Source organism: Marmota flaviventris, chromosome 8, assembly GCF_047511675.1.
Source record: "Marmota flaviventris isolate mMarFla1 chromosome 8, mMarFla1.hap1, whole genome shotgun sequence".
NCBI classification, from domain to species: domain Eukaryota; kingdom Metazoa; phylum Chordata; class Mammalia; order Rodentia; family Sciuridae; genus Marmota; species Marmota flaviventris.
The window spans coordinates 64351626-64364469 of NC_092505.1; the positions used below are offsets into that span (position 1 = coordinate 64351626).

At 37.2% G+C, this 12844-nt stretch overlaps 1 protein-coding gene across 1 annotated transcript in view; it reads left to right on the top strand.

The window, feature by feature from the left end:
* The first annotated feature begins 27 nt into the window (after window positions 1–27).
* The window catches only part of Ccdc191 (coiled-coil domain containing 191), an 84058-nt gene continuing 71241 nt past the window's right edge, over window positions 28–12844 (top strand). Inside the window, 2 exon segments of the mRNA XM_027935900.3 lie at window positions 28–169; window positions 4115–4153. Coding sequence (XP_027791701.2) covers window positions 80–169; window positions 4115–4153 — 129 coding nt within the window. The 5' untranslated portion in view covers window positions 28–79.

Below are 12844 nucleotides of genomic sequence, written 5' to 3' on the forward strand. Positions count from 1 at the left end.
CCCAGTGCGACCCGGAAGCTGCTTGGACTGAGGAGTGGTTGTTGGAGCTTTGGCCGAGGTCCGGGACCGAACCCGGAAAATGCTGCTGGCGACCCAGGAAAAGTCCACCTCAAAGAAGAGGATGGGGGTGAATCGCTGGAAACAGTTCACAGGGAAGCCGAATCCCAAGGTGATCCCCGTCGGGAACTTTGTGGGGGGACAGGGATCGCCCAAGATGCTGCCCAGACCCGAAACAGCCGCTACCGCTGCTACCCTGTCCCGAAACAGCCGCTACCCTTCCTGTGCTTCCTCCGACTTCCCCCAGGGGCAGCCTTACCTGGCCTTGACTGTCCTGGAATCCACATTGTCTAAGTGAAATGGGTATAGGAACTTTAGGATCTGGGTGGACAGCATCAGGGAACAATTGTTCCCATCTAATGTTCTCAAACCCGAGAGGTCTGCTATTGCGCATCAGGGTGAAGAGAATTCGCGACCTTGGCACCCACCCCTCCCCTGCCACCAATTTCAGGAACCTTCCTGCATATTTCCTTCCTTTTCTTGTCTTTCTTTCTTTAAAAATGTTTTTTTCTTTTTTTTGCAAATCTGCATAACTGATCTTTATTGAAAGGGAGAGATCATAAGTTTAAATGCTTTTGTCTATTTCTCTCCCTGCTTTCCGTCCTACATACAGTATCTAAAATGAACAAAGTTGTCCAAGTCATTATTAAATTACATCAATACTTGATTCACATGGTAATTTCCAAATTCAACCACCATTCAAAAATAGATCCTTTTACATGTGGCATCTCTTTTGATACACTAGATCCTGAAGACACACACAAAAAATGATAACCCCATTTCAAACTTGAAACAAAGAAGTGACATGTACAAAGTCACACAGTGTATACCTTTTAGGGTACCTTTTAACAGTCACAAAAATAAATCCTTCAATGTAAATGAGACCACTAAAATGGAGAGGCTTCTTAGCTTTCAGCTCCAGAGCATTTTCACCCTTCAGTTACACTTTCCTTTAAAAAAACAAAAAACCTGTAAGTTTGTGGCCTTCTGTGAGGGCCTCAGGCATTTGTTCTTGTGGTTTATTCTAAATATACCAACTAAATGCACTGGACATATTTCACTTGTTGAAAATCTTGCTCCAGATACTGGAGGGCATAGACTAGAGCATTAGGGAGACTTGGAAACTGAGGCTGCTACTACTGCAATGTATCAGTTGCATAATAGATTGGATCCAAAAATAGTTTATGAATATAGACTTGATGATGAAAGGTAAAAATTTGGGACAATTTCTTAGGACTCCATAGGGAGGAATTTTTGCTGATAGCACTTATTGTTACTGCCTAGAAGATAAAAATAAAAAAACACGCAAGAGTGCCTTGAAGTTTGGTTTTAATAGGATCAGCTCTTCCAGTGACAAAATAATTCAGCAATGAAATTGCATTAATTAGTTTGATATAAGGTAAAGTGTAGATAAGTGAAAGAAAGTTATGCCTTTCCCACTTCCATGAGTCAGAATGCTAGTTTAGATATATCCTTATTTTTTCTTTATGCAATGTTATTATTTATTTTAATATTTTATTGGTGAATTATAATTATACATAATAGTAGGCTTCATTGTGATATATTCATAACTGCACATAGCATCATTTGGTCTATTTCATTTCTTTGTACTTCCCCTTTCTCTCCTCTCCTCCCTTCCACTAATCCCCATCTTCTACTGGTCTTCCTTCTATTTTCATGAGATCCCTCCCACCTCTTTTTTTCTCTCTAGCTTCCACATATGAGAAAAAGCATATAACCCTTGACTTTGAGTCTAGCTTATTTTTCCCAGTGTGATGTTCTCCAGTTCCTTCCATTTTCCTGCAAATGACAATTTTATTCTTCTTTATGACTGTGTGAAAACATTGTTGTGTCTATAACCACATTTTCTTTAGCCATTCATCCATGATGGACACCTAGGTTGGTTCCATAACTTGTATATTGTGAATTGTGCTGCTATAAATATGGCTATGCATGTATCATTATAGTATGCTGACTTTAATTCTTTAGGATAAATCCAGAAGAATGGTATTAGCTGGATCAAATGGTGGCTTTTAAGGAACCTCCTTCTGATTTTCATAATGAGTGTATTAATTTACAATCTCACCAATAGTTTTTTGTAGGAGTGTTCCTCTTTCCTCACATCCTTGCCAGCATTTATCATTATCCGTATTCTTAATTATTGCCATTCTAACTGTTCTGAGATAAAATCTGAATGTACTTTTGATTTGTATTTCCTTTATTGCTAAATGTGTTAAACATGTTTCATATATTTTTAGCCATTTGTATTTCTTCTTTTGAGAAATACCTGTTTAGTTCATTTATCCATTTATTGATTGGGTTATTTGAGTTGTACTTGTTCGTTTGTTTTGGTGTTAAGTTTTTTGAGTTCTTTATATATTCTGGCTACTAATTCTGGATATTAATCTTAGTTGGCAAAGATTTTCTCCCATTATGTGGGCTTTCTCTTCATGTTTCTTTTCCTGTGCAGAAGCCTTTTAATTTGATGCTACTCTATTTATTAATTCATGATTTATTTTCTGAGCTTTAACAATAGTGCAATTAAGGAAGAAGATACCCGATCCTATATATTGGAGTGTTGACCCTATGTTTTCTTCTAGCAGTTGCAGTTTCTGTCTAATTCCTAGGTCTTTGATCCACTTTGAGTTGACTTTTGTGCGTGGTGAGAAGTAGGGGTCAAGTTTCATTCTTCTACATAAGAAAATCTAGTTTTCCCAGCATTTGTTTAAAAAGGCTGTCTGGGGCTAGGGATGTGGCTCAAATGGTAACGTGCTTGCCTGGCATGCATGGGGCGCTGGGTTCGATCCTCAGCACCACATAAAAAAATAAAAATAAAATAAAGATGTTGTCTCCACCAAAAACTAAAAAATAAAATATTAAAAAATTCTCTCTCTCTCTCACTCTCTCTCTCTCCCTCCCTCTCCCTCTCCCTCTCCCTCTCCCTCTCCCTCTCAATAAAATTTTTTAAAAAGCCTGTCTGTTCTCTAATACATGTTTTTGGCATCTTTGTCAAGGATCAGATGTGGGTTTGTATCTGTGTTAGCTTGTCCCTGTGTCTTTTATTTTATTCCATTTGTATACATGTCTGTTTCTATGCCAGTACCATGCTGATTTTGTTACTATAACTCTGTAATATAATTTGAGATCAAGTATTGTGATGCCTTCAGAATTGCTCTTATTACTCTAAATTGCTTTGACCATTCTGGGTCTTTTATTCTTCCATATGAATTTAGGACTGTTTTTTTCTAGTTCTGTGAAGAATGTCATTGATATTTTGAATAGTATTGCATCACATTGGAGATATAGCCTTATTTTAAAAACCTACCTGAATTTTTAGCAAAGCAAATATGTATGCTTTTAAGTGACTAGCACAGGGATTTTTGCAACCTTTTGAGAGTTACAGAAAATAAAGGAAGGAGGTATCCTTATGGTCTGATTACTAATTTTAGATTAATATCTGACTGATCTGAGTAGAAATTAATTTATTTTCCATCTTATTTTCTGCTTGGTAGAACAGTAGAAGTCAGATGATTAATGCTCTCCCCAATTCCCCAGTTCTTATTGACAAACAATGTCTCTGATATAAGTAAGTCAGGAAAGCCTCTGTCTCCAGGCCATTCCTGAAAAGAGGAAGGAGAGTATCATGCCCTTCTCCCAGCAGAGAATTACTCGGACAGCCTGACTAATTAATTAGTACTTGTTTGGATCTTATGAACAGTATTATATGTAGCATTTTTACATCTTGACTCATAACTCTGGTACCTTTAAAAAAAATACTGATATCTGGGCCTTACCCAGAAAAATTAAATCCAAATCTCAAGGTAGGATAGACAAGAAATAAAAAAATAGACAATGTCCCAGAGAAGGCTTCATACCTCTTCCTGTGCTGTTATTTCTGTTCTTTTATTGTCAATCAGTGCTGAACTTTCCAATGAAATACTTTGGGGAAAAAGAATAAAGGATACATTTCCACATGCTTTAGTCAGAAAAACAGATAAAATGAACAAGTTAATAAAGATATTGCAGTGCATTAATATTCTATATATATTTTCTGCAGCCTGTTTTTGACCCTGACAATGTGGAGCACTGGATTAAGGTAAGGATATTTCAAAATTAGGATGGAAAGAGAATTGAGATTCAGGCATAATTAGATGGAAAAGAAATACTTTGTACATGCTTGACTATTTTTATTCTGTGTAGTTATATATGTTACCTTAATTTTATACTTTTTAGTATTTTTTGTTACTCTGTTGCTTCTCATGAAAGCATTTAAGTATGAAAATTAGAAAACAGATGTATAGATATGACCTTTTAAATGCCATGAGTATCACGTGAAGGAGATTAAAAGAGCAGGGGAGGAGAAGCCTTGTATCTTCCTCAGATGCTGCCAAGATTGTACTGTAGTTATATTGACACAGGGAACTTGTGGGTGAAAGCTAAGTATCACAAGAATTTGCTAATGTCTAGAGTGATCCAAAAATTTAGTGATCCTAAATGACCCAGAAAGGTCATTTACTATTAGGCTACTGAAGAATATGTTTGAATATTTACTGAGAGAGCATGGTTTAGAAATCCTGGGAGATCTCTTCTAGTCCTGAGATGTATTTTTTTGAATCTAGATACCATGTATGTTGAAAGTTCCTTTAAACCACATTGAGTGCATGTCTCTAAGTGTTGGGTTGTCAACTTGCTAATCAGTTCATTTGTGTACTTCATAGTTCAAAATCATGCATTATTTTCCTGGGAAAATATCCTTCTGCTTAATAGTAATTTGAAGAGTTATTACTTATATAAATTGGCATGCCTTGTGAGCACCAGGGCAGATGGAACCTAGGCCAGATGTAATAATTTTATCCATTCAGTTATTTTACTGGTATTTATTAAATGCCTACTAAGTACTAGTCCACTGAGTTTGATGCTGAAGCTAAAACAGGATACAGGGCAAGTATAGTCCTTGGCCACCCAGAGTTTATAGTTCATTGGGACACAAACAACCTTCTTAAAGCTGAGTAGAGTTAAAGATGTAATGGAAGCATATGGTGGGAGGCATTAATATAGATAGGACTAGGGAAGGCTTTTTCAGTACTTCAGAAGGCCTGACTCAGAAGACAACTACAATAGTTCTACCATCATGAAGGCTACTTGGCCTCTGAGAAGACCATTTAACATCTAGTAAGTCTAACTTGTGTGTCAGTGTTGATAGGCCCAGTGCCAGGCCCCTGCCTGGCTTGGTCACCAGCTAGTAATCTTCTCTTCTAGAGAGAAAGATTTAACTAAATTGGGAGGATAAAATGCTACTCTTATCAATATCATTTTCCTTTTTCATACAATTGTCAGCCAGCTTGACTCCGATTTGTATCATTCCTCTATCACTTCAGCAATGACTTTTTTTCCATTATGTCCTCAAATCTCCCATCCTGAAAAAAAATCAATAAGTCCTTACTTGACCCTGCAGTGCATTCTGATTGCTTCGTGATTTTATTTTCTTATCTAATGTCTTTAGATGTATAGTCTGGACTCTTTGCCTTTGTATTTTTCTCTCATGTCCACAATTATTTCCTTTCAGTTTCCATTTCATAGTTCAGTTTCCATTACACAAAAACTGTTGTTATAAATGATTTCCTGACCAAATTCAGCAGTCTCTTGATAGACCTCAAATTTTTACAAATTTCATTTGGTAGTTATAACTTTTTTTTCCTTTATCTTTTCTGTAGCACTGTTTTCTCCTGCTTCTCCTACTACCTCTCTGTCCAGTTTCTTCTTTTCTGATTTTTCCCCCTATATATCCCAAGTAGTTCTGACCTCTGGAACTAAGACTTCCAAATCCACTTGAGAGGACTCCCCTTTTAAAATTAGCAGAGATTGTGTTCCACAGATGGAGGGGGTGTATATGGAAAGGGTGTGAAGGATCAAGAAGACTGAGACAGGCCTCTCTTCAGAGGAAAAGGAAGATTTCCCAGCAGCAATATGGACATGACTGAAGAAAGTAACCATAATTTTTCATGGTACCCAAAATTGATAGATCAGATTATCCAGGCTTGGAGGTTTTCATTGCAAATACAAAGGAACAGAGATTTGAGAATATTGTAGGATATTAGCTGAATAGTCATGCTGAGTAGTAAGGGAAGATTCATAGATTAGGGGGAATATGGAGTTTGGAACAGTTGATCAGGTCCTTATCAATGTCATGGGAGTACAGGGAATGAAGCAGGGAATTGGTTTGGAGGTTGGTATTGGAGAGGGGCTATCAAGAGTTTGGATCAAAAAATGAAAAATAATGTGCAACATGGTTCAGAGTGACTGAGAGTTGCTAAAGTGGAATAAAAGGGAAGGTTGTTGGAATGCAGAAGACCTAGAAAACCTTGAGGCTGAGATAGTAGTGAGTCATCCTTAGGGAAGTCTTGAAATCACTTAGATTCCAGAAGATGCTTGGTTAGTACTGAATCCTATGGCAGCTCACCCAAAATACAACAGGCCATGATTTACAATTATCTTCATCTCAAGTTGATAGACTGACTCATCTTACTCCAGTTCATTCTCCTACCTGATTGAACATTCTAAACATTTTCACCAGGTCAGTTTTCTACTCTAGAGCCTTTAGTGACTTTTTGTACCATCATATGAAACTAAATTCCAGATGGGCATTTAAGGCCATCTGTCAATCAACTTATAATATCCGTTTACCTGAAACAGCCCCTGTACTGATACTCTGTGTGACTCCTGCTCCCTTCAGGCCATTCTTCTTCCCCTCCATCAAGTAGGGGTTCCTTTTGCTTTGACTCATGCTGATCCCTCAGCCTGGAGTGTGTCCTCTCTGAGAGTGGTCCTGATTATTCCCTTACAGCTCAGCTTGAGATGTCCCTCTTAGTGAACAAAACCCCCTCACTCACCTCAACCACATAATGCCATTCTTTAATACTCTTTCCCTTAGAAATTTTTTGGCATTTGTATTCACATTTATTGATACAGTATCAAGGATTTGATTTTATACAAGGGGATTAAAAGAGAATTGGGTGCTTTTAAAATATATTACGTACAAAACTGTTCTGAATGAGCATGCTATGTACACATAGGGGTATATTAGAAAACTTGTGTTTGTACCACCCAGTCTTGAGGAAATGAAGGACCACATGTAAGCTACTATTTCTTTCTTCCATAATGATCCATCCAACACAAGATGCACATATAAGATTGCAGGAACAACTGAGACAGTTCCTCTATAGATCACATGCTTACATGTAACATAGCTACTGAATAATAAACTTTTGAAGGTATTTGGCTCTTTTAAATCACTCTGTCTTGCTTTGGAACTGTTGTTTATTGTGCACATGGCATATGGAACAAAAAATAAAAACATGAACTTTTTAAAGTACAGAAACCTATGTTCATTTCCCCTTAATACCCATTATAGTATTGGGAACAGAGCTAGTCTTCAATCTGGACTTGCTGAAAGAATAAGATATTACTTTGACACAGTGTGTTTTATTGGAGTATAGGATAGAGCTCTCCTAACTCTTGCACATTTATTTTGAAAAAAAAATTAAGTAATATTTTAAGACAAAAACCAGATTTTTTTCTAATCCTTAGTATCATCTAGTAGGCAGTGACACAAATATTTATTTTAAGTGATATCCCAAGCACTTGCTTTCTTAAAGCCAAGCAAACATTTATCTTTACTCCCTTTACCAGACTTTCTTTAGTAACCAAGAACAGTCTTTCTTCCATAATCTCCCAAGCTCTCTACCTTCCTCTGTTAAGAGTGTGCACAAATTCCAACCCAGATGAAAAGTCACATCATATGTAGTTATTTATTTTATTCATAGCCTTAAGAACTAAGTCAGGTCTAAAAATCTGTTTTTGTCATTAATTTTTGTGGGTATCAGTTTAAAAAAACTTAATTTGATTAATTTATTTGTACAATGTTTACATATACATGTATATACAAACATATAGTACATGTAAAATTTATCTTGCTGTCTTAATAACCTAAAGGGGAATACTATACCAACTATAAATTCAATAAAGTACATATACCACCAACATAAATTGGTAAAAGAAATAATGGGGGCAAACAGGTCTCTACAGAGTGATCTTATAAGGAGTGAATGATATTTCCTTAACTTTAACTCTGATGAAATCACATTTTCTTCTGGTTTATAGCTTTTCCTACAGTTCTATTTTCCACATCTTTTTCAAATTGCCCTCAACTTTTAAATTTTATTCCTTGACTTCTAATTTAAACCTAATACATGAGAATGAGACAATTAAACCCCTGGCAAGTTTTTGTAGAGGCACTCCTAGTTTCATCACCCAGGGCAAGGGGAAAAGCTATTTTCAAAATAGGCCAAGTGAAAATATAATAGGGGAAAGTGCATCTTTTAAAAATTAATCTTTCGTCAATTCATTCCTTCAGCAAACATTTATTGGGCACCTGTTAAGTGCCAAGCATTATTCTGGCTGCTAGGGGTACACACGTGGAAGAGAAAATGATCTCTGCCAGAATGCTACTTGGAGGAGACAATACATGAGAAAATATGTGTAAAGTGAAAAGCGCTATAAAGAAGGGGAGCAAGAGGAAGGTGGTTACAATTTCACATATGGTGGGCAGAGAGGGCCTTTACTGAGAAGGTGATGTTTGAGCAAAGGAGTCAGGGATGTATGTGGGAGAATTGTGCATGCAGAGGGGATTAAGTACAGAAGCCTTGAGCTGGTAACACACTTGGTGTGGATGAAGCAGAGTGAGTAGGTGGGGAGGTTGGAGAGCTTCCAAAGGGCCCTGGACATTGAAGCACATTGTAAGGATTTGACTTTATTCTGATTGAGATAGGGAACCATTGATGGGGTTTGAGTAGTGTTATGGCATGATATGGCTTTCGGTTTAAATGATCACTCACTGCTGTGGTCAGAGGCTATTCTAGAAAATCTGTCATAAAGTTGTGCCTTGGACCCAGGTGGTAGTGATGGGGAGGGCTCAGATTATGAATACATTTTGAAAATAAAGTCCACAGTTTTCTTGACATATTGTCTGAGGATGGGGAGGGAGGAGAAAAGGAGAGGTACAGAGCGGGAGGGAGGGAGAAAGAGAGAAGAAGGAAGAGGAGGAGGAGGAGGGTAGGGCTTGGTTTAAGGAAGACTCTTTAAGTTTTCCTCCTTAAGAACTAAAAGAAAGAAGTTATCACTTCCTGAGTTGGAAAACTGTGGGCACAGTAAGCATAGGGGAAGCAGGTTCTTGGGAAGAGGGAAAGTCTTGAGTTAGTTATAAAATAACTTATTTTGTACTGTGCAGATAAGTCCAGATGCCAAGGTAGTTTGCCCACTTCCACCATTCCCTTCCCCAAACCCATGAATTTGGTCCTATTTTTACTAAACTCTCACTGTTTAGTTAAATATTCTGGATGACTACAACTTCATGCTATTTATCTCAATTTTATTGAACCTGTGGTTTGCCTAATATATAAGAATAGGTTCCTTTCAGGAGCAGTAATTTGAGGATATTGTAGTTACTCACTCTGGTCCATATTCATACACAGGTCTCAGTGGTAGAGAAACTAATAAAATATATTTTTTATTTAAAATAAAATATCCAGGTCTCAGGATCTCATTACTAATGCCCTAAAAAAAAGTTATCTAAAGCTTAAATAACTTTTTTTTTTTTTATGCAAATGTGTGCATAAAATCATACCAAACATAATTTTACAATGTGTTCTGTCCAATGTATTTTAGAGATCTCAACATGTTAGTACTTCTAGTTCTGCATTTCATTAGCTATTATATAGTATTATGTATTTTAGAAATATAATTTATTTAGCTATTTCTCTGAGTGATAATTTAAATTATTTCCAGCTTTTCACTATTTTTTTTTTTTTTATTTTTATTGTGGGTTGTTCAAAACATTACAAATTTCTTGACATATCATATTCCACACTTTGATTCAAGTGGGTTATGAACTTCCACCTTCACCCCATACACAGATTGCAGAATCACATCAGTTACACATCCATTGATTTACAAATTGCCATACTAGTGTCTGTTGTGCTCCGCTGCCTTTCCCATCCTCCACCCTCCCCCCTCCCCACCTCTCCCCTCCCCTCCCCTCCTCTCTCTCTACCTCCTCCACTGTATAACCCTGAGGGTCTCCTTCCATTACCATGCAATTTCCCTTCTCTCTCCCTTTCCCTCCCACCTCTCATCCCTATTAAATGTTAATCTTCTTCTCCTGTTCTTCGTCCCTACACTGTTCTTAGTTACTCTCCTTATATCAAAGAAGACATTTGGCATTTGTTTTTTAGGGATTGGCTAGCTTCACTTAGAATAATCTGCTCTAATGCCATCCATTTCCCTGTAAATTCTATGATTTTGTCATTTTTTAATGCAGAGTAATACTCCATTGTGTATAAATGCCACATTTTTTTTATCCATTCGTCTATTGAAGGGCATCTAGGTTGGTTCCACAGTCTTGCTATTGTGAACTGTGCTGCTATGAACATCGATGTAGCAGTGTCCCTGTAGCATGCTCTTTTTAGGTCTTTAGGGAATAGACCAAGAAGGGGAATAGCTGGGTCAAATGGTGGCTCCATTCCCAGCTTTCCAAGAAATCTCCATACTGCTTTCCAAATTGGCTGCACCAATCTGCAGTCCCACCAGCAATGTACAAGTGTACCCTTTTCCCCACATCCTCGCCAGCACTTGTTGTTGTTTGACTTCCTAATGGCTGCCAATCTTACTGGAGTGAGATGGTATCTTAGGGTGGTTTTGATTTGCATTTCTCTGACAGCTAGAGATGTTGAGCATTTTTTCATGTACTTGTTGATTGACTGTATGTCCTCCTCTGAGAAGTGTCTGTTCAGGTCCTTGGCCCATTTGTTGATTGGGTTGTTTGTTTTCTTATTGTCTAATTTTTTGAGTTCTTTGTATACTCTGGATATTAGGGCTCTATCTGAAGTGTGAGGAGTAAAGATTTGTTCCCAGGGTGTAGGCTCCCTATTTACCTCTCTTATTGTTTCTTTTGCTGAGAAGAAACTTTTTAGTTTGAGTAAGTCCCATTTGTTGATTCTAGTTATTAACTTTTGTGCTATGGGTGTCCTATTGAGGAATTTGGAGCCCGACCCCACAGTATGTAGATCGTAGCCAACTTTTTCTTCTATCAGACGGCGTGTCTCTGATTTGATATCAAGCTCCTTGATCCATTTTGAATTCACTTTTGTGCATGGCGAGAGAAAGGGATTCAGTTTCATTTTGTTGCATATGGATTTCCAGTTTTCCCAGCACCATTTGTTGAAGATGCTATCCTTCCTCCATTGCATGCTTTTAGCCCCTTTATCAAATATAAGATAGTTGTAGTTTTGTGGATTGGTTTCTGTGTCCTCTATTCTGTACCATTGGTCCACCCGCCTGTTTTGGTACCAGTACCATGCTGTTTTTGTTACTATTGCTCTGTAGTATAGTTTGAAGTCTGGTATCGCTATACCGCCTGATTCACACTTCCTGCTTAGCATTGTTTTTGCTATTCTGGGTCTTTTATTTTTCCATATGAATTTCATGATTGCTTTCTCTATTTCTACAAGAAATGCCGTTGGGATTTTGATTGGCATTGCATTAAACCTATAGAGAACTTTTGGTAATATCGCCATTTTGATGATGTTAGTTCTGCCTATCCATGAACAGGGTATATTTTTCCATCTTCTAAGATCTTCTTCTATTTCTCTCTTTAGGGTTCTGTAGTTTTCATTGTATAAGTCTTTCACCTCTTTTGTTAGGTTGATTCCCAAGTATTTTATTTTTTTTGAAGATATTTTGAATGGAGTGGTTGTCCTCATTTCCATTTCAGAGGATTTGTCGCTGATATACAGGAATGCCTTTGATTTATGCGTGTTGATTTTATATCCTGCCACTTTGCTGAATTCATTTATTAGCTCTAATAGTTTCTTTGTAGAGCCTTTTGGGTCTGCTAGGTATAGAATCATATCATCTGCAAATAGTGATAATTTAAGTTCTTCTTTTCCTATTTTTATGCCTTTAATTTCTTTCGTCTGTCTAATTGCTCTGGCCAGTGTTTCGAGAACTATGTTGAACAGAAGTGGAGAGAGAGGGCATCCCTGTCTAGTTCCAGATTTTAGAGGGAATGCCTTCAGTTTTTCTCCATTCAGAATGATGCTAGCCTGAGGCTTAGCATAGATTGCTTTTACAATATTGAGGTATGTTCCTGTTATCCCTAGTTTTTCTAGAGTTTTGAACATAAAGGGATGCTGTACTTTGTCAAATGCTTTTTCCGCATCTATCGAGATGATCATATGGTTCTTATTTTTAAGTCTATTGATGTGGTGAATAACATTTATTGATTTCCGTATATTGAACCAGCCTTGCATCCCAGGGATGAATCCTACTTGATCATGGTGTACAATTTTTTTGATATGTTTTTGTATCCGATTCGCCAGAATTTTATTAAGGATTTTTGCATCTAGGTTCATTAGAGATATTGGTCTGTAGTTTTCTTTCTTTGAAGTGTCTTTGTCTGGTTTAGGTATCAGGGTGATGTTGGCCTCATAGAATGAATTTGGAAGTTCTCCCTCCTTTTCTACTTCCTGAAGTAGCTTGAAAAGTATTGGTATTAGTTCTTCTTTAAAGGTTTTGTAAAATTCTGCTGTATACCCATCTGGACCTGGGCTTTTCTTAGTTGGAAGTCTTTTTATGGTTTCTTCTATTTCCTCAATTGATATTGGTCTGTTTAGGTTTTCTATATCCTCCTGACTCAATCTGGGCAGATCATATGACTTAAGAAATTTATCAA